Source organism: Cupressus sempervirens, chromosome 1 (genome assembly GCF_028749045.1).
Source record: "Cupressus sempervirens isolate cs-2001-9-10 chromosome 1, ASM2874904v1, whole genome shotgun sequence".
NCBI classification, from domain to species: domain Eukaryota; kingdom Viridiplantae; phylum Streptophyta; class Pinopsida; order Cupressales; family Cupressaceae; genus Cupressus; species Cupressus sempervirens.
In genome coordinates, this window is record NC_143118.1 from 790,688,783 (window position 1) to 790,711,078 (window position 22,296).

At 35.7% G+C, this 22,296-nt stretch overlaps 1 protein-coding gene and 1 long non-coding RNA gene across 3 annotated transcripts in view; both read right to left on the minus strand.

Annotated features, from left to right (window-relative positions):
- The window catches only part of LOC149580241 (uncharacterized), a 52,373-nt gene extending 42,875 nt beyond the window's left edge, over positions 1-9,498 (minus strand). The window contains exon 1 of the long non-coding RNA XR_016353450.1: positions 9,361-9,498. This is a non-coding gene — a long non-coding RNA (uncharacterized LOC149580241). The remainder of the gene's footprint in view (positions 1-9,360) is intronic.
- Positions 9,327-12,478, minus strand: LOC149580242 (protein-tyrosine-phosphatase MKP1-like). 2 transcript variants are annotated; one of them, XM_089790019.1, is made up of 2 exons: positions 12,155-12,478; positions 9,327-11,834 (listed from the first exon to the last, which is right to left on the minus strand). In XM_089790019.1, exon 2 carries the CDS (start codon positions 11,199-11,201, stop codon positions 9,711-9,713), a length of 1,491 nt encoding a protein of 496 aa, XP_089646145.1. In that variant the 5' UTR covers positions 11,202-11,834; positions 12,155-12,478; the 3' UTR covers positions 9,327-9,710. The 2 variants fall into 2 exon arrangements, with proteins under 2 accessions (XP_089646145.1, XP_089646149.1); XM_089790023.1 differs by having other exon boundaries at positions 9,327-11,954; positions 12,155-12,435.
- Positions 12,479-22,296: the final 9,818 nt, after the last annotated feature.

Consider the following 22,296-nt stretch of genomic DNA (forward strand, 5'->3'; position numbering starts at 1 on the left):
GAACCCAAGATCCCTAATCCGCCTGGTAATGACACCAAGACGCTCGTGAGCTTTCCCTTTCATGGTATGAAGAATCTCAAAACATTCTCTATTCCATTTTTTGAGCTGCCTTTTAACATATTAAAGCTTTTTAGAGAAAGAATACATAGCAATACCGTAGGCAGGGGCACCATCTCTCCATCTCTCCACCAACCAACCAAACGATCATAAAGAGAGGAGTCTCGAAAGCCACATCAACTGAAACTTGAACAAAGGATTCTTAGGAATAATCACTCAAGTAGCAGAAAGATTAAATGGCTAATGATTAGAACCCCGCCAGTCCAAAACTTCAAAAGAGAGTAAGAGAGCCACTAACCCAAAAGCAGGAAACCAAGAACCTATCCAAACGTTCAGAGATAGCATCAGCCCCAAATCTTCTATTATTCCAGGGAAATAGCCCATTAGCTAGCTTGATATCAGAAAGATGCAACATATCAATATTTTGACAAAGATCAGAGGAAGGCCCCAACCAAGCTAATATTACGATAATAGATAAGCTTCTATTATTAGTTAATGGTTATCTATTTGTAATCTATTGTAAGTATTAGTATGTTTCTAATATTTAGTTAGTTGTAGTTATTTGTTACCTTTCTTTTAGCTAAAATAGAGTATTTCTATTATTTAAGATCGTTTCCTAAGGAAACATCGCTTTATTTTGTATATATAGACCTCTCTATCTCTATTAATAGCAAGCAAATATTTTCCAATTACTTCGTAATATGGTATCAGAGCCAATACTCCAAAAAAAAATTGAAAAATAAATATAATTTTTTGGTTGAAATTATCTGCCTTTTATTTTTGAAATTATTTTCATGCATATTTGCTTCCAAAACCTCCGGTTCGACTAGGGTTTTCCACCAAAAAATTGCACCCTTTTGTCTATGACCTGCAATTTTTTCTGGTCTGCAAAATCGCACCCTTCTATTTGCAACTAGCGTGATTGAATCCTCTGAAAATTGAGGGTTATTTTCTATTGTTTACATGGAGGTCTGTTGGGTACCATTTCTTTGCAACTCACGCCCAAATTTTTATGCCACTCACATCCAAATTTCTATAAAAATTGCATGCCTGTTTTGTGGTTGTTTTTTCCAAATTTTTTTTAAAAGGGTGGTCACTTTTCGCCTATTTGGAGGCATCTAGAGCTTTTACAAACCTCTAGTCTTGATTCATGCCCAGAATTTGTTGTTATTTCTGCAAATTTGCCATTATTTTGAAGCTTTTTTGCAGCCAAGATCGTTTTTGTTTGAAACCCTAATTTTTTAGTACCAGATCAAAAATCTTTTTGCATATTCTTGGTGGGTTTTTTGAGAGGTCAACTAGGTTGTCGTCCGATTTTTACGGGTGCCTCGATTTTCGAGCCAACAAATCAAGAAACCACCAACATATTCTTCTTGGGTTTTTCAAGCTCTCTTCTAGGTACCTCTTCATTTTTTGGGTCTTCTTTTTTTGCCTCGAAGTACGTGCCTTCACAGATTCACACTTTTTTATTTAAAAATGTGCTATGGCATCTCTATCTAATATTTTGCTCAAGGGAAATCACAAGTTCAACAGTCGCAATTATGGCACGTGGAAACAATGGATGCTAACCATCTTCAAATATTGCGACAGTGATAAGGTAGTTTTGGGTACTACAACTCAACTCAAGTTGGTCTTAATCTGAGCAATCTAGTTCACAACCCACAGCGAACTATGCAAAGCACTTTGAGCAGACAAAATCTACCTTTTACGCTTTTTGACAACTTGGTGTTGTAGATAGATTAACCATTAAGGGAGGGTATTATGATAATAGATAAGCTTCTATTATTAGTTAATGGTTATCTATTTGTAATCTACTGTAAATATTAGAATGTTTCTAATATTTAGTTAGTTGTAGTTATTTGTTAGCTTTCTTTAGCTTTCTTTTGGCTAGAATAGAATATTTCTATTCTTTACGATCGTGTCCTAATGGAACATCACTTTATTCTTTTATATATATAGACCTCTCAGTCTCTGTTAATAACAAGAAAATATTTTCCAATTACTTTGTAATAGCTAAACCACCACTCTTCTCCTCAAGACTTAGAACTAAATTAAAATCTCCTGCTAAAACCCAAGGATGTTAGGGTCCGTTTCGCTGTAGGAATAGAAATACATATTCTGGATTTGTTAATCTAAGAATACAAAATGAGAATACGTATTCCTATTCTCTGTTTGACAGTACTACCTAGCCCTCAAATTGTACAGTGTATAGTTTTTGTTGTTTAATGCTTGCCAACTAAAGCTGATATACTGAGTCTTTGATTTCACAAGCTCTGGAAAATTCAAAAAAAAAAAAAATAATCTTAATCCCAAATATTTCGATTTCAATTAAAAAACTAATCAAAATTGATTCACACAAATTTATGAACAACAATTTAATTTAACTCGGCAACTAAAATTGAAACAAGGAGGTCAACAGATCTGAATAGTCATGACAGTGCAAAAACCTTGCTAACGCTTGAGAAAGCCCACATATTAAATATGAAAAAGAATAAAAAATTGTAAGCAATGTGTACCTGCTGATTACAACCATTAAAACCATGAAGAACACAAAAACAACATAATGCAATCTACCAGACAACTTAAGATGCACAAAATCAAATTCCAAAAAATGGTGGTGCACAAATCCCCGCATTTTGCCTAGAGGAGAATGAAATCCCTAGCAAGGAGCTGCTAAAACCCTACAACTGCAATGAAAAATGAGAAATATGTTGACTTCTTTACCTGATAAAAATATCAAGTGTGAAAAAAATCACAAAAATGAGCAGCACAATTTTTGTCACGGATCCAAAATTGTGTTTTTTAGCAAAGTAAAATATGGAATAGGAATAAGTATTCCAATTCCACCTATTTAGGTGGAATTGAAATACTCCAATTTTGGGCATAAATGGAATATGTATTCCTATTGTATGCCTATTTGCTATTCCTAACTAATGGACCCAAACGAAGGATTCATAAATTTTCAAAATAAACGTCTATTCTAGCAGTATTCTCGTTGCCAAATGGGCCCTTAAGGATGATAATTTCTTACATACTGAATGTGTGACCAAAGTCCCTCCTTTCCCACATAGTCCACAAGTGCATAGACATTAGTAATTAGAACCACCTCACCAGAATCCAAAGAAGAGGCCACCATAGAAAGGGCAAAGTGAGAAGATATTCAACCAAGAGGAGAGATTTTCCATGGTTCCCAAAAGACAGCCAAACCACCAGCACTCCCCATGGCACCAACACACTAGCACTGTCCATGAGGCCAAATGCTAGGGGCACACCGAACCAAAGACTCAACTAAAAGCTTAGTCTCCTGGACACAAGAGATATCTAGACAATGATCAATCACCAACTTGTGATTAGCCTTTTGTCTAGGGATGCTATTCAACCCCTAAACACTCCATGAGAGAATAATCATCACTGAGTAGAGTGGGGGGAAATGAGCATCCAAGGGTTTTACAGCCCCAAAATCTATCAACACATCTCCTACTATTTTGATATTCTCCTTATCCTTTTTATGCCCACTCTTTAAAGGAGTAAAAGAGACCCATTTAAAAGGTCTTTGCATCAAACCAAAAGGTAGAGGAGACCCCTTATCCTTCCCAGATGCCAGCACATCCTTAACCAAGTCTGCCAAAACTATGTCATTATCCTGAGGCACAACCAAAATCACCAAAGCTCCAAATTCAAGAGCAGTAGGTACCTCACTCTACTGATGAACCACCATCAGGGAAGCCACACAAGATTCACAAGGTAGAACTCCCCCATTTGAGCCAATCAGATCAAAAGAGAGGTTAGGAGGCATACCCTCCTCTAAGGCCATACTATCAAGCACCTCGAATCAATTAAAACCAGAATCAACTTGCCAATCTTTAAAGGGTCTTTTCTGTCCACATCCCTTAGCTTGTGGGTGAACAAAAATAAAGACATCCTTTTCTGGGCCTACATCAGTCACTTGAGCTTTTCCTTTACCTGCATTACCCACTTGAATATTCCCCTTGGCTGAATTATCCATCTGATCTTTTCCTTTTCCTGCATTATTCGTCTGGCCACCGGTGTTATCAACAACAAAACCATCAACCCCCTTAGAAGCTGAAGCTGGAGGGCAGTGATGTTGCAAATGACCATACTCATGACATATTCGACACTGAAAGGGGAGGGATTCATAATCCAATTGTTGCACCCAGGAAGAAGACCCAAGACAAATCCCCAAAGAATCTAGTAATGGGCTACTCAAATCAATTTCAACACAGATTCAAGCAAAAGAAATAACCTTTTTATCCAAGGATTGATGCACTATCGCACTCGGCTTTCCAAGAAAAGTCACAATTTGACGAAGAATGTCTTCTTGCCAAAATTCAAGAGGAAGATGTGGCAAGCAAACCCACACTGGCACTCTTGAGGGGAGATCCTCTGCAAAATTAAACACTGGATGCCAAGGTTTAACAAATAACCCCACATGGTTGTAAAAATAAGGACCTCCTTCAAAAACACAATCCTAATCATACATGCAAGAAAACAGTACAAAGAAATAGATATTCCTAGCCAGCATGATCTCCATATCTCCATCCACCTGCCACGAACGTCGAATTCATACCTCAAGAGCCGATAACGATATCCATACTCCAAGAAATTTACATATCAATGCATGCTTGGTCCAATTCTCAATGTCCTCCCTCACAGCATCCGAAAGAATAACCAAAACAAGGCAATCCTAACTTCGTGGAATACATCCATTAACTTGTTTTAGCTTGGAGCTCTCTCCCACATAAAATGATTTAGATCTACTTGCATGCACTTGAGGAAAAGATCCATCAACCATTACCAACGCAGAAGAAACCCCACTCTGTGCCATGCGAACAACAAAAACCTCAATCCAACAATGTCTACAAATGCTCACCAAAATCTGGAGCCCACACTAACTCCGCCCAGCAACTGTCAATCGAAAAAAGAACAGTAAAAAATTTCAGCAAGAAAGATAAACAGCAAACACAGCTGATAAATTCCAATTGTCTAGTTCTTACTGATGTTCACTTGAATATAATTTAATTTCTATGGCTTACAAGAAACCCCTTAAGTTTTATCTCATTCAAAGCTTCAATTCAGTACAAGAAATTTCATCTTTATGCAACTCATAGGTTAAGTTATTAGTTTTAAATTAAATTAAAATTGTGAATATCTCAGATTTTCCTTTACACAAGTGTTGAAACTAGAACTTTCATGTGAAAGCACAGCTGTATGGAATGTTATAATTGAGTTGTGAATAAATATGGCATTATTTGAATAATATTGTAAGAGCAGCTGTTAGGGGTTCTGAAAGTTCCATAATTGGCATATCACCTTTAAAGCATTTAGATTTTCATTTTAAAAATCTTTATCCTTTTGCATTTCAAGGATTTAGTAGTATAGGAGTTCATCAATGAAAACCAGTCCATAATCTAGAGGTCTATTTTCATTATAAGGTACCTACAATTTGAAATTAGTCCCATGTCTCACAGGTTGACTAAGTATAGGCTTAGCTAGGGCGTGAACCTTGGTGATAACGGTCACTGTTAGCCACATTTTCCCTCCCACCAAAATTCGAGTTTTGCCTGTCAAACATGTCCAACGGTTATCTATTCAAATATTCAAAATGATCAAATGTTATAAAAGATATATTTAAAACATGGTTTGCAATTTATATCCTAAGTCTCAGGTTTTTTATGCTTTATCCCCTTGGAGACTCAAGTCGCAATCGTGCAACTACCCTTCATCGCCCAGTGGTTGCAGTCTATGGCTTAACCATCAAGAGAAGTGCAAATGTGCAACACAATATTTTTAGCGATCAAAGTGGCTTTGCGGTTTTGAAGGCTAACATCCAGTTATGAGTGGCGACGTAGCGATCCCTCTTTATCACTTGGTCGCAGGCTTATGATCTTGACTCAAGGTTTAAGTTGACCCTTCCTCATTCGCATGATCGCAAGGAGTTTAGTGTAAACCATGGTCAGGATAGCAAAGTCACGAATCACCTTGTGCGCATGGTTGTTGTGGTCAATAATGGGTTAAAAAATCAAGCTACAAAACAGCGATAACATGAAATAAGCAAACCAAATGAATCCTCGCAGCTTCGCTAGAACTATGGCTTGAACCACAGTTAGTACTACGATCATGCATCCCTTCCTATTTGCATGGTTGCGATGAGTTAAAGATAATCCTGGGTTAAGTTGCGGCATGGCGCCATATGGATGACCTTGGTAAGGTGGCAGTCCTTGATTGGTCGAGGAGCTAAACTATGCATGAGGGGTCCCAGTTGTATTTTTTATCGTTGGATCTAAAGAAAGCAACGCATGTCGCTATGTTGTTATGGAAAATTGTACGCTCAATTTATATAACAAGATAACAATGATGCAACATGTGTCTCAGCCGACTCAGGTGGAGAGCAAGCAACGGCAGTTAAGTCCGTTTACACACGGTCACAAGCATCAAATGCTTAGTTGGATATTAAGTGGCAATGTTGCGAGATGCCAGTTTTACGTTATTGCCTGATCATGGCAATTAAGAGAAGATGTTAAGGACAAGCTGCAAAGTAGCGATACGCTTTGATTCGTGGTTTCGCAAGGAATAACAACTAATGAAGAAAGGTAGTTGCAAAGCTGCGATCACAGGCGGTCAAACATGAAACATAAGTTGAATGCTAGCAGGGTGGCCGAATGATAGAGTATGATTGGTCCACGTGGCAAGGCCTGAGGGTTGACTCCAATTGACCAATGACATGGCTAACTTGGCGTGTTGATAACAAAGGAAGCAACTCTTTGATGGCAGATCTGATCTTTTTGATCTCATTCAACCACTTTCATCATTCCCCATGCTTGATAAATGTAAAGGGACACTCCATCACCGCTTGGTGATCCATCTAATCAATTAGAACGATAATGGCTATCGTCTTTGTCTTCTCAAGGCTCTATTTGGTGAAAAAGTGATTTTCCTGCGTCTAGATGTGTGCCATGATAAGATCTTTCCCAAATTTGCAATGATAGTTCTCTACAATCTTGAATGCAGTTTGTTGAGTTTTGCCTTAGGGTAGAAGTTATCTGAGTTATGCTTGCACTATAAAAGCAAATTGTGAAACCCTTCTTAGGGTCGATCTTTTCTCCGATTCTGTAGTATTGTATGTCTATGCTTTGCTACTGTAATTTCCTTTTGCCTCTGAGTTAATATATTCCTTTGTTGTATCTCTTTCTTCCATTAATATAATGTGCAATGCCTTCTTGCCTTTGTGTTAATCTATTGTCTTCATTTCTTGATTGTATGATTGTATCTACTTGGCTTTTTGAATGATATAAAATGAAGTGTCTTCCTTATAGCATTCTTTTGGTTTTCGATCTACATATGGTTGTTGGATTAAGCAAGGATTGAATTTGTATACTTTGGGGTTGTATTGGTGAACTGTGCATTCTTGGGCAGAGATAAGATTGAACATACTATTTGACATATCACCTCCTCTTAGATTAAATTACGTAGTTTGCTTTCATGCATTCCTTCTCCCTTTTCCTCTCAAGAAATAGTTAGGTGTATCCTACTAGTAAGGAAACTGGCCTTCTCCGAAGACTCAATCTCAAGTCGCAAAGTCCCACACTTTCGAGATTGTTTCCCTATTAAACAAGGCTGCCTTTAGGTAAGACTTTAGGCAAAGGAGCAAGCTTTTGTGTCAACAGTAACCTATCAATGTCTTCAGCTTTGCCACTTGCTAACTTCTTTATGCTTTGTTCAATATCTTCCACTAAGAATACCTCAGTTGAAGTGTCAATTGTGGGGGATCCACTTTTCTCTTGAGATAGTTCATAAAGAAGTTCTTAATAATCTAACCATTGTGCATCTGTGATATTGTTTTCCATCTGCTTTCCCTTTTTGTTTTGATTCCTATCCAATATCTTTGGGGTTGTGCTTTCCCAAGGAGATTAATTCCTTTTCTCTTGAAAGAAAAAAAAAAAATCCTTGATACCTTTTATCATTATTTATATTTTTTCATGATTTCAGCATTTGTCTCATTCTCTTTGAAAGATCTTCTAAAGCTTTGCATTCTTAGCCATACCAAGGCTTAGTCGAAAAAGTGTTTGAAACTCCGTTCATACATCGAAATCTCTAACACCTATAGAGCTTTGTAGATTTAAGTTATTTACCTACTGCTGCTAATATAATCCCTTTCTTTACTGTTTTCTTTGCCTTCAATGCTGTTTTTGCTAATAGAAAGTGTAATGCAGCAACTAATAGGTTCCAATTTTCATGATTCACAAAAATTCTACCTGACTACTGCCAAATTAAAGTAAACTGTGCACCTGTGGTTGTGGTTTATTCGAAGAGCCCAGCATAGTTACGTAAGTCCTTTTTGATGACACAAGCAGACCTAAACCATTGGCTTAGTCATTGAATTATGACTTACAGTCACTAAGATAAACTGCAAGAAGCACAATATCTTAGAATTCAGTTGAATCATTAATAATGTCTATGATTTATTTTACTTCTAAACAGTGATCTTTCATTGATTATAAGGGAGACAAAGATGTTTAGCACATTCAAAACGATGAGCCTAGAAATTGAAATATTTTGTAATTTGGAAAACTGCACATCAATCTTAGTCATTACAGTTGACTACGAGTGATGAACCAAAATTCATGTTTTATATCAAAAACAATATGTGAAAAATGACTGTGTTTCTTGAAAATTTAAGATTACTAGGCTCAAACAAGCAGAGATAGTTTATAATCTGGAATTGTGCCAAAAAAAATTCATGAAATTTCCTTCTTTATGACAGTCAAAACCTATCTAGTTTAGACCGATGTCTCTGTAATATAATTTTTTCATGTAGTATAACATTTCTTCTTATTGCATATGTTCTAATTACCAATATTTATATTCTATAACTTGTATAATTTTTTGCTGAAGAGGTTGCTTGCACAATCTCTAAAATGTTTTATCAGGTAGGCAACTCGTCTTACTTTAAGTTTAGATGAATAAGAGAATGCAAATTTTTTAAATATGATCAATCTAGGTAGATAAGAGGCTAGTGCCAAATATAGAAAACTATGGTTTACTGCAAGAACCTGGAAGTGGATGTTTGAGCCAGAACATCAGCTGTAGATAAAGTATCCTGTGATAATAAATGGTCGTGGCACTTCCCTTGAGTGCCACTTCAGTATTCTATAAAAAAGGGAAAAGCTGCCAACTATTTGTATATTAGCTCTTTCTTGGAACTATTTATGTGAGTGATTTCAATATAACTAAATGGACAAATGCAAGAATTGGAGTAAAATTCCAGACTTGGAAATAACTTACGAGTGTCTAGGACATTCAAAAGTTCTTTATCCATTCACCATTGCCACAGATGTACAAAGAATATCATTGGTCATCACGTTAAAACTTTCACCAGGATGTTATCCTCAATTATTATCAGCACATTTTTTCATTTTAGACACCACCGGTAAACTCTCCGACCAAGTAACCCTTTTTTATGTGTTCATTCAGCTCTGAGTTATCTCTCTTGCATGTTCATGATAAGTGAAATGATACACTTTCCATTAAATTGATGTATGACTTTTAAAACACATTTCAAAGTCATTAATTATCACAGCTATCACCGTATTTCACTAACCCCAAATATTCAGCTTTATCTATCAAAGAGACTGTTATGCCTGCTCCATTGACGGGAGGCATGAGAACCCGTCAAATTTTGCTTTCCAGAACAACTCAAAATCTGTATCATAATCTGCAACCAGTTTTTCTCCCACTTCAGATGAAAAAGAAATTTCTCCTTGTTTCCTTTTCAAATGCGTATAGTCTGCGTTGCTGATTCCAAGAGCTTCACAGAGCTCTGCTGACTCAAATCCTTCCCTGCAGGATATAAATGGCCCTTTTGCATGCTCATATCTCAGCAATTGGAAAGCACAACGATCTGCAGCTGCAGCCATGTCTAGATCAGATTTCTCGCCTCTCCATATATACAGCTTGTTATCTAGCTGGATTATAAAGACCCCTCTTGAATCAAGGGCCCAAAAACTTGGGTGGTTTACACTTTTTGGTACTAAATGTAGAGGCCTGTATGAAGAGGAAGGAGCCAATCGATACATTTGAAAAATCTTTACACCGGGAGAGGTTTGTATTTTTGACTGCCATTGCATGAGCTGGACAACAAAACCAATATTAGGGCTTGCAACACACCTAGCTGCCTTGACAAATGCATATGCGTCATCAAATGATTTATGCTTTTTCCACATTAAGTATGCAATAACAAGTGCAACAGAACGTGAAACCCCTTGGCAACAATGTAGAAATAGCCTGGAACCTGACTGCCTTTGAATCTCCTCGATATAGTCAAAAACATCATACAAAATGCAAGAGAGATCCTCATTTGGTTTGTCTTCTAACCAGAGTGTCCGGTATGAAAAATCATTTGGAAAACTTTCTGGGCATATAGAACCCACACAATTCAGAATGTGGGTAATTTTGCAGTAGTGTAATGTTGAAAGCTTCTGAGCCACAGTTCTACTGCCTAAAAACAGATAAGGAAGAATCTGTGAACATTCTTTGTCACATCGTGCCATACGATCCTCGGACTCATCCAGCACCTCATTCTCTCTGAAAATATTGCTAACCTTGGCATTATTTTTTTCATTATGAGAAACATCCCGCACAGAATTCCAATCAATGTTCACCTCTGTCCCAGTATTGGCATCTACTGTTGACTTTTCTGGGTTATCCCTGGGGTTTGCTGAGATGGATTCCTTATCATGGCACTTTGAGTGCAATTTAAACACTCCGGAGGAATCTAAAGCTGTTTTATCTGAAGTCTGCTCTTTATCATGATAACTGGAGAACGAGCGAGCTCTCAATGGTGGGCAGAGAAGTTTCATTTTCCTGCCTTGTGAGTCCAAAAAGCAGCAACCTAAGACCCCGCTGTCTCTGCTGATTTCCTCTGCAGTATCATCATACAACCCAAATTTGTTACAAGTCACTCTATCAATATCATTGGTAGAACTTATCTCTGGTAAAGAAGATGGAGGAGAAAGAGAGGACATTTTGCAAGAGGATGATCTCCAATTAAGTCTGGGTGTTGAACTGTCGAGTACTAAGGGCCTTAACACATTCATCCTCAAAGTGGCATCCTCCGAATCATTCATTCTCTGATCTGTATCCTTAACAAATTAGTCGATAGAGAAACCTATATAATTCATACAAGCCTGAAAAGGTTAGATATCTAGCATCCAAGTATGTGTCTTGAACTCTTGCAAGTTTCAGGGCTTTTTTGTTTAATCAAAGCTGTTAAGAAAGCAATATTTACAATATTCCTTCTTTCAGTAGCCACGCACTTATTTTTCACTCACCCGGTTTCACTGCTTCAAATGCATTCATATAAGTCCCCCTCTTATCTTTCCACTTGGCCAGTCCCACTGCTCCAAATGCATACTTAGGAACTTCAAATTTCCACGTACAAAAAAGGAACCCTTGTTAAATTACAGGAAACAGACCAACAAAGAAAATAACATGGGTTGCGGGTATCATTCTTCTTCCCAACAATTTATTTAAAAATATCTATAACTGTATCACCAAAATCCTCCGGCCCCACAAATCTTCCGAAAATTCATCGATTGGGTGCCAAAATCCACCTCCTCCCTGACAAATTCTTCAGTTTGGCACAATCCAAAATTTTATTATTTATCAAAAAAATGAAAATTTCCACAATCCTTCAATTTCGTATTGGAATCTTCTTCCTTGTCCAAAACAAATTTATGCCTTTTACACCTGTGAAAAAGCTATGGACAAAGAAAAGATTGTTACCTTCACTGACTACATTTATCGCTCCAAAAAAATCACATATCAAAATAGAAAAAGGCACTTTCTTGCACAGGGTCACTGCAAAAGGAGACTCGACCCTAATTTCCATACAAAGAAACAGTATTTTAGATTGGCAGTTCTGAAGAAGTTTCGCTGATGAGCGATGGGAATTCTCATTTCTACGCAACAAACCTAACAAAGAATCTCTTTCTTCGCAGCGTTGACGGAGAGCCACAGAAATGGAATTCAAACGAAATTTATAATCAGAAAAACAAAGAATTGGGCAAATGAACAAAACCTTCTGACTTTAGCCCATTTGATCTCAAGCCACTTGAAAATTCTTATGGTCCTCCAAAATTGCAAATGTCCTTCCCTAATTTCCTGCGAATGTCCTCCTCCCTGACGGCAATGAATCGATTAGATCCGCAGCCGCCTTTTTTTCCACCACTTACTAATGTTTTTTAAAGTAGGATCAGGAGTCGGCCGGGAGGCCGAGGGTTAACGGCGCCAGACTGTTTGATTTGGGTAGTTTTTAAGTTGGACATGCTTGAAAGAGGCAAGCCTTATTATTTATATTTTAATAAGCCCATTCAGAATCGCAGAAATACCACACGGATTTTATCGACACGATAAATTAGTGCGCGGTTTTGCCAACATAATGATGCCATGCGACAGAAGCGTCTACTTGCGGACAGAATGGGTATTAATTTATTATTTACTAGCAATCGCACCTTAGTGTGCAATAGGTACGTCGTAAAGGTGTGGAACATTTAAGTATTTATTCATTTTTATGTTTATTCCTCTCATCCTCTGTATATCTCCTTATATTTTTATTAATATATCTTACGATCTATATCAAATTTTCTTCATCTCTTCCTCTCTATGCCATCCTATGTATCTCCCTAGATCTCTTACTATCTTTAGCTCTTAAACTATCTCTATCTCTCTCTATATTTTCCTCTCATCCTCATAGTCTATATTCATCTCTATTACTACCCTCTTCTCCCCATCCATATATAGATGCACCTTCCTTTCTTTATCCATCCACTTTTTCCATCACCCACTTCCTATACTCTATATCTTTACATCTCTATATTTCTTCCCCCGTCTCTCTCTCTATCCCTATCTATCCCTACAACCCTCCCTCTCTATCTATTTTTATATATCACTTATATCCTATCTTTATCCTCTTTTTGCCATCCATATATAGATACACCCTCCTTTCTATATCCATCCACTATTTCCATCACCCACTTCCTATACTCTATATCTCTGCATCTATGTATTTCTTCCCCCATCTCTCCCTCTATCCCTATATGTCCCTACAACCCTCCCTCTCTATCTATTTTTATATATCACTTCCTATCCTTATCTCTATCTTTCTATCTCTCAACCACCTCTATCTATCCCTTATATTGTTAACTTTTACTTCCCATGAAGTATTAAAACAAGACCGTTTGTATAAGCTAAAAAGAAGGTAATTCAAAGATCATAATTAGAAGCAATATATAGTCAAAGTTTTCCCTGAACAAACATATATAGAGAAATAATCTATAGTTCATAAAACATTTGCTTTCCTATAGACTATTCTAACATTTGAATTTTCATCATAGGTACAATGTATTTATTTCTCTCTAGTGCAAAGGGTAGCCATAAAACTATTTTTGATGAGTTGATTGGAGTAGGCACTCTACAAATATGTTTTGCCTAAATTAAATGAGAACAAGTAGCCTCAATCAAGAACTTCAACTCATGTATCATGTGTGTATTTCACGGGCATGTAATGTTCCTATAATAGGAAGAAAAATAGAGAGGGAGATAAAAAATTTAAAAATGGAAAAAATTAATAATAATCATAAAAATGGTCTAGGCTTCCAGCGGTCCAAATGAAATGAGAGATTTATTAAGTTGGACCAATTTTGATTCATTTTAGTCCCAATACATAAAATCCTTTCAATAATAGTGCGATATGGGTATGTAACTAATAAGCAATTTCTTAAATTATTGCAACCACTAGTAGATATTAATGAGAAAGCCTCCATAGAGTTCAACCAATATAACTCTACTATATCCTCTTTGATTGTGTTTGAAGAATGATCGAGCAAACGCATTCTACTATTATAAATAGGCCTCATTCAGTCCTCAACATTTCTAACCTCTTGTTTGTGTAGAAAATTGAAATGTCTTTGAAAACTTCAAGTTCGAATGTGGTCATAAATTGGATGGGTAGATGAAGGATTTAGGCATAATATAGTTGGTGGAAATTATTAAGGGAAACCAAACAGAGTGCTTATAGAATTTATTAGTGGAATTTCTATAGAATATCAACCTGATGACCTTTCTTAGGTATAGGCAAGAGATGGTTGTTTCATTGGAAGAGTCCTTAACAATTTTAAAGATCAAACTTTAGTTCAAATGAATAAAATAATGGTTTGCATCATATTCGTAAAAGGTGCCTATTGAGTTGATTGGCAACACTCTTTCAGTGGAAAGGGCATCAACCATTTAATACAATTAACAATAATTACATATTCACCTTCCACATATGTTGATAACCCATCCAAACATGTCTCAAATGAAACCTCTCAATAGAAAAGATAATTGGACTCCTCACTCCATTCCAAATAAGTTCATGCTTGAGATCTCTCTCTTCCTCTCTTCTTCCATCTCTTCGGCCTCCCCTACCTTCCTAAACAACATATATGTCTCTTATAAGTTCCCCTCTCTCATTCTTTCCTTATGTATCCTCTCTATCTATTTATCTCTCCTCTCTATCTATCAATCTCTCCTCTCTATATATTTATCTCATCTTTATCTATCAATTTCTCCTCTCTTTACCTATTCGTTGGATGTAGCTTAATAATGGTCCACAATTATTGAGAACTATGGATGACCATTGACACTTCAATGGTCATATATTATTTTTCACCCATTTTTATGCAATCTTTCATTCTCCCCGAATAAGTATGTAAGACTTGTCTTTTTAAATTTTGTTTTTCCTTATCACTTATTTTCTCCTTTTGATTTCATTTGTATTTTTTTTTTCATTCACTAAATTGTATTTAATTTTACCATGCTTTTATCCAAGCTATCCTATCTTTCATTTATTTGGTATTGTGCTCTATTTGATACTTGAAATGTAAGATAGAGAGACTTAAATATTGGTAATATATAAAGAGATTTTTTTATTTTCTCTTTCACACCCTTCCTCTCTATGACTATCTCTTCACCTCTTTTTATTTCTATTTCACCTTATATAACCTCCTCCACCCATACTTCTTACCGGCATACTTACTTCCTGTTATACATTTAGACCATTGGTCAATTGATGTGAATTAGTTATCAGAGAAAGTGGATGAGGTCTAGTCATGGTAATTCATGCAACAACTTAAAAGCCACCTTTATTTGGGTAAGGAAGAATCTGACATTGACGACGGTAATGTAAAGATTAAGGATTTCATTGAAGATTTATCTTCACCTCTCTTTCTTGTTTTTCCAAATGTATATATTGTCTTAGAAATAGATTTTCTACTCCATCTTGGATGCATGCCTACCAATGCATTTCCAACTCTAATATTGGAGAAAAGCCTGGCTTCCATTATGCTTTGATACTATTGATACCCTATTCCATTGATTGTATAATTAGAGACATTGAAGCAAATGCGGGTATCGAGAAAAATTGCAAAAATCGTAAAAGACGTCTCATACAATATTAAGCAGTGCACTATATCACATGAGATGGGATGGTCAAGCCAAACAAGAGGAATATATTTAGTATGAGGAAGGAGAGCATAAGCCAGTGTTGAGAGAAGATCAACTGCTTTAATATATTGTCTTACCTCATTTAATAATTTGACTTGGAAGTTACCACCTTATAATTCAGTTGCCCTTCTCTCATTGTCATTGAGCTAAGCCAATGGAGTACGAAGATATTAAAATAACTCATCCATAAATGATGAGTGAAGAGAGCACAAGAAACAAAATAGACAATAGCTTTCTTAATATTTGAAAATCTTGTCAGTATAAGTTTCTTTAATTAACAATAATATACAACGAACTAAAAAATCCAATCCATAACTAGGTGGGAGTTGCAAGCAATCTACCATAGTAACCCCACTATGATAAGTCTTCATCATGTTGATTGAAGAGGTGGCTACCAAAAGCTTTTAAGGCAAACAGATGAAATGTTCAACATCAATCCCTCTGGCAATTAGCTCACTGCTATTATTCCATGTCAATTTCCTAATCTATGGATGCTCAAGCTAAATGACAATCAATTGAAAGGGACCATTTCACTCACTATCTACACTTCCCACAGTTTGATGTGATATCTTCAAATGAATTATGCAATTGAAATACAACATTTGAATGAGGAAGACAATTAGAGTCCACTATCAATAGGATCTTCTTATGTTTGCAAGAGAGGGTGGGATATAGTTGAAGAGAGATATGGATAGATGTGGGGAGAAACAAAGAGTGTGTGAATGAGGGAGTTAGAGATAGAGATGGGGGAGGAAAGGGGTAGAAATATAGAGATAAAGGAAGGAGAGATAGGGATATCTGGGAGAAGATTGGTGTAGTGAGAAAAATGGAAATTGGGAAGAGAGATCAAGAAGAAGCTATAGATGAATTATTAGAAATTAAGTCAATTCTGTAAACTTCTAATTAGAATTATAGAGCTCCACTTGTAACACTATTAAAGAGAGGATAGATAATAGGTTTTTAGGCTGACTTTATACATGTTGATTACATTTGTTTGAAAGTTTTTAAAATTTTCTAACAAATCTATGTTATCCATATTCTTTAATCATAAAGTAAAATAAATTAATTATTTATCTAAATTAAAAAAATATAAATTCAGCATAAATTACTAACAATATTAAATAAATAATTTTAAAAAATTATCTTAGATTTTATATTAAGTTCATATCCAGACAATAAATACATTTAGATTACGCATTTGATAAAATATACTTTAACTTCAAAATATTATTCCTTAACTTGATAAAACCTCTTGGGAGAATTGAACATCAAGTGGAGTTTGACCTTGCAAAACAGGAGGAAACGTATGACATATCTTTCAGGTAAAGTAATAAGGCAATAAGAAAAGTATGATCAAATTATAATACACCAAAGAAATGTTAAGGATAAGGCCCCTGCAAATCCAACTGTAAATTCTTTACAATTGAAAAGCAATGCTTCTTTTCTAAACTGCTGCTCGACAAAGTCTCTACTCGAGTTGGTGCCATTTTAATCTCACACACAATTACTGGTGAAGAGAAAAGGGTGACTTTAATGTGCGATTGGCATAGCTGTAACTGTGTAGGTGATGTGAATAAAATTACTCATACTTGTCTCGCCACATGAAGATGAAATTAAGAAGGGACATAATCTAAATCAAGTGTGTGTAGCCTCTTTCTTTAATTCTTCAACATTTGATCTTCAATTGAATTCTTACTAAGCCTAGTTTCTTGTTGCATGCAGATTGAGGAAAAGAAACAGTCGACATCTCAACATTGTCTAGCAAAAAAGCTTGAGGCTTCATGGAGAGTTACTCAATTGGAATGACTCCATTTTACTTTCATCTCTGTCAAATCATGTTTTTGAATTACAAAGAGCACATGCTGCATACTGTTCTAGCAAATTTGATCTTCGACATTAATTACTCACAACTACTTATGAAACATTCTTCATTGGAACAGTTCCCACTTTGATATTTTCCTTTAACTTTGAACCATGGATTGACAAAATTAGGTTCTCTTACTTATAGTGGACAAGTAATCAACGGTGACAATGAATTTCATGGTCGTCGAAGGCCTCTGAGCAAGACTACATCGTTGATTATAAAACTTAGCTCGTCCTCCTTCATATGGAAACACCTACGGTGTAATGAGAGTTGTAAGAATCAAGGGCTCTTTCACCATCGCTGTTAGCATAAGTGCCTTTTATTAAACTCAGAAAGAGAGAAAAGCCACTAGTGACAGAGTCAATATCTTCAGCGGCAAAAATGTAATTACTAAGAAGGTTGTAAACGTCTAAATATCTCCACACAATGCCTGTCAATTTGCTTAGTGCATGCGTTTGAACATCCTCTCACTACTATAGTGATGATACAATTTCTCAAGCCATTATTTGGAAAACCAAAAAGATCAATGGTTGAAAGCGTCTCAATGGCAATCATTTGCTCTCCATCTCTGTCAATCGTTGGATGTCAAACTGAGCCTCTCAACTTCATAGAGGAAACGCCTATGACATAAATATTAAATTTAAAAAAAATAAAATTATAAGTTGATTGTTTTGTAGATTTTAAAGATTAATAAATTATAATATACATTAGTCAATTTTTTAATGAATTTTTCTATTAAATAAAATGTTAAAGTTACATAATTGCAAAAAGGGGTCAGAAATTTAAGGAAGAAATCATGTCTTAAACCATAAAGTTCTTCATAACACAATTTTCTCTCTCAAACATGAAATAGAGCAAATTCTTAATTGAATTACGTACGATGCTAGGCAAAGAGAAAAATTATGTAGGTTGGAAAAAAAATGGCCTTAATATTTTTATTTTTTTTGGTTGATTGGTAAACAGTCGAAACCTTTGATTATATTAATTTAATAAAAAATAAAAAACACAAAAGAGTATCTCTGTTCAAACAAGCACTAGTAGGAAAGAACGGAGAAAAAACCTCTAGTCTTGCTTGAGACCATAGTCCTTTATTATTACATTATTAAAAGGGGCATACCCTAGTTACCAATTCCCATTTTTTGTTGTTGAGTACAAAATAAATGACTGATTCCTTCTGTGAATTATACAATCTCCAATGATCTTTATAACGATCATTTGAACTCTTTAGTGTCTAAGATGAGAGTAACCGCTTCAAACAAATCTATATATATTTTATAGTTGACTCTTCTTTTGCAATTCTGAATGGAGTGATAACACCTAGCTAACCTGTTGATCAGCAATGCAACTCAAAATGAATGTTAGTACTATTAATTAAAAACATTGATTTAGATATCCTTGAATTCCTGGCTGGAGATTCATATGTTTCTTTCCTTTAACATTATTTCAAAGATTATCGATCAATAATACATTTTAAGAATGCTCTTACTTATATTCTAACATAATATCCACCTATATTACAAACTTGGTCCTAATTGTGTTGATTAGTTTAAGATTTTGTCAGTTAATCTAAATCCCTATTGAAATCATATTTTATTTAAAAGACTTATACTTAGATCTAAGGTTATGGCTTCAATCTGATGATCAATAGTTTCCTAACGGTGAATAGAATCCTTCCCTTACATGTCAATTTAATGTTGGATCAATTAGCGTATTATGAATTTGTATACTTTAGAAGTGATGCAGGAGCATCTTGCATGAAGAAAATTATTGGAAAAAAAAAAATTTGGAGGAGAGAGAAAGTGACGAAAATTAGAGGAGAAATAATAAATAAATAAAAAGGGAAAAAGGAGAAAAGAAAGGAAAAGAGGATTTCTATTTTCGAGGTGCATAGGTGGCATAATAGAAATTTTTTTTTTTTTTTAAAATAGTTGTCATTCCATTAATCGAGGTGTGTAGGTGGAAATTCTAGAAGGTTTTGGATAAATCATGTATTTAGTATTTGTTGGGTGCTTAGTTGTATTTGGGTGGGAATTTAATATTTATTTAAAGATAGTTGTATTTACCTTTTATCCCACATTGGTTGTGTTTGTAATGTCTTGGGTTAGAAGTGCCTATTTAAGCAAGGCTTATTATCATTTGTAATCAAGCTCGAGGAGTAGAAACTTGAGAAGTAGAAGTTGTGGAAGGAGAAGCTCAAGGAGAAGCTTGATATCATCTTGTGAGTGTTGTAAGGATCTTCAAGTATAATAAAATTTCTTGTGAAGCATTTTTTTGGTCTCCATATTGTTGCTTTCTTGATTGTGAGTGAGTAAGGGTGGTGTGGCCCTCTATCAAGTGGTATCAGAGTTGTACCTTCATCAGTGGTATCAGAGCCAGGTTTCCTGAGTGTACAAGCAGATCACCGAAGTGTGAGGCAATTTGTACCAGGACCTTGGTTGGGTGAATTTTATCAGAGCTGGTGGATTGCAAATTCGTTGTCCTAGACTTGTGATGTGGTTCCTGATTGTTCGTGCGAGGTGGCAGGTTGCGATCTGACTTGCAAACAATTTGGTTGTCACATGGAGCGTGGGAAGGATTTGTTGCAGAGGGTTTACGAAGATCTTGGAAGATGGCTCCAAGAGGATTGGACCCTAAGATGGTTGCCAAAATCCATGATATAGTGGAGAGGAATTTTTCTAAGATGATTTCTGTTGGATGATAGATTGGCTGATCAAGTTAAGGAGGTTCGTGAGAGAAGAGGGCATCACAAGGTTGAGGTGGAAGAGGTTGGTTTTGCTAATCAGTTTGTGGAGCTTGATGTAGAACCTGCAGAGCAACTAGAGGTTGTTGCTGAAGATATTCCTAATGTTATTGATGTTGGGATCGAGGTTGGTTTTCATGATCAATTGGTTGAATCTGACATGGAGATTATGGAGCACTTGGAGGTGGATGATCCAGTTGTTGGAGGTGAGTTATGTATTGCAGAGCATCTTGTTGTGAGCAATGAGGTTGTTGGTGTTGAGAGTTTGGCATGTATTGATGGAGATCTACATGTTGGTGCCGATATGGAGTTTGTTGTTGCTAATGCGGGGTTTGTTGCTGCTGGTGTGGATTCACTAGTTGTTGATGTGAATGGGAGTTTGCTAATGAAGCATTATGTTCAGTTTGTTCCTAGGAATGAGCATGTTGATTGGATGCTTGAGATTCTAGTGTTTGATAGAGTAATGCAGATGTGGAGGATTTGCATGGTGGTTTTGTTGTCCCTATTGAGGTGGAAGCCTTTGGTGAAGATGAAGATGGTTGTAGAGTTTCTTTTTGGCGTCAAAGTGTGGGACACACTTTTCTATCTACCGGGGGAGTCTGATGCAGGAGCATCTTGCATGAAGAAAATTATTGGAAAAAAAAAAAAAAAAATTGGAGGAGAGAGAAAGTGACGAAAATTAGAGGAGAAATAATAAATAAATAAAAAGGGAAAAAGGAGAAAAGAAAGGAAAAGAGGATTTCTATTTTCGAGGTGCATAGGTGGCATAATAGAAAAAAAATTTTTTAAAAAAAATAGTTGTCATTCCATTAATCGAGGTGTGTAGGTGGAAATTCTAGAAGGTTTTGGATAAATCATGTATTTAGTATTTGTTGGGTGCTTAGTTGTATTTGGGTGGGAATTTAATATTTATTTAAAGATAGTTGTATTTACCTTTTATCCCACATTGGTTGTGTTTGTAATGTCTTGGGTTAGAAGTGCCTATTTAAGCAAGGCTTATTATCATTTGTAATCAAGCTCGAGGAGTAGAAACTTGAGAAGTAGAAGTTGTGGAAGGAGAAGCTCAAGGAGAAGCTTGATATCATCTTGTGAGTGTTGTAAGGATCTTCAAGTATAATAAAATTTCTTGTGAAGCATTTTTTTGGTCTCCATATTGTTGCTTTCTTGATTGTGAGTGAGTAAGGGTGGTGTGGCCCTCTATCAAGTGGTATCAGAGCTGTACCTTCATCAAGAAGTGAGTCTGTAGTATCCTATACTAACAGAAATAGACTTAGCATGGACAGGGAAATATATGCCGTAAATGCCTAGTCAATATAAATAGCAAACACAAATCCATTCGAAGGATCCAAAAGCAACTAGATTGTTTGCCATCATCGCCTAATGTCAGCTAGATGACACCAAATAAATATGTAATAAGATTTAGCCTGGTGTCACAGAATGATCATAAGAGCATGGGAGACATAAAAGCCCTAAACGTATTGATAAACCTATGCCTCTGAGCAATTAATTAGGAATACAACTTCATAGATATGATTTACTAATTCCTAATTCATACATAGAGTACCTTTTCTAGATGTTTGAGTTATTATCTAATTGTTTTTATTTTTTTTAAACCTTTTTTTTTATTAATTATTTTCATATTACCTTTGATTCTTTCAAATTCTTGATTAGTAGCTATAAATTTTCTCCCACTATCCCTACGATAACTATGTGAGTCAAATGTTCCAATGACTATAAGTCACATTTGGCTAAATATATAGATTTTACATATATTCTTGGGCCAACCCTTGTACCCTTGTAGAAATAGATATCTAAAGGTAATGTGGATGTATCCTTACTCTCTGACTACTCCAAATCTATTTTTGCTAATAGAGTAGTTTTCCCTACTCCCTTTATATTAGTATGGCTATTCGATTCCTGTTTACATTATTGTTCCTTATAAATGAAAATATTTTTGCATTCAGCACCCTTATTTTCTAGCTAATCTGCTTTTTTGTTACCTTCCCGAAAGATATGAAGAATTTGAATATCTTTGAAGTGGTCAAAAATATTCAGTACTTCTTATAGTTTAGAG

Excerpts from the sequence above, each read along its gene's own strand:
- LOC149580242 (XM_089790019.1), bottom strand. The coding sequence starts at position 11,201 with ATGAATGATTCGGAGGATGCCACTTTGAGGATGAATGTGTTAAGGCCC.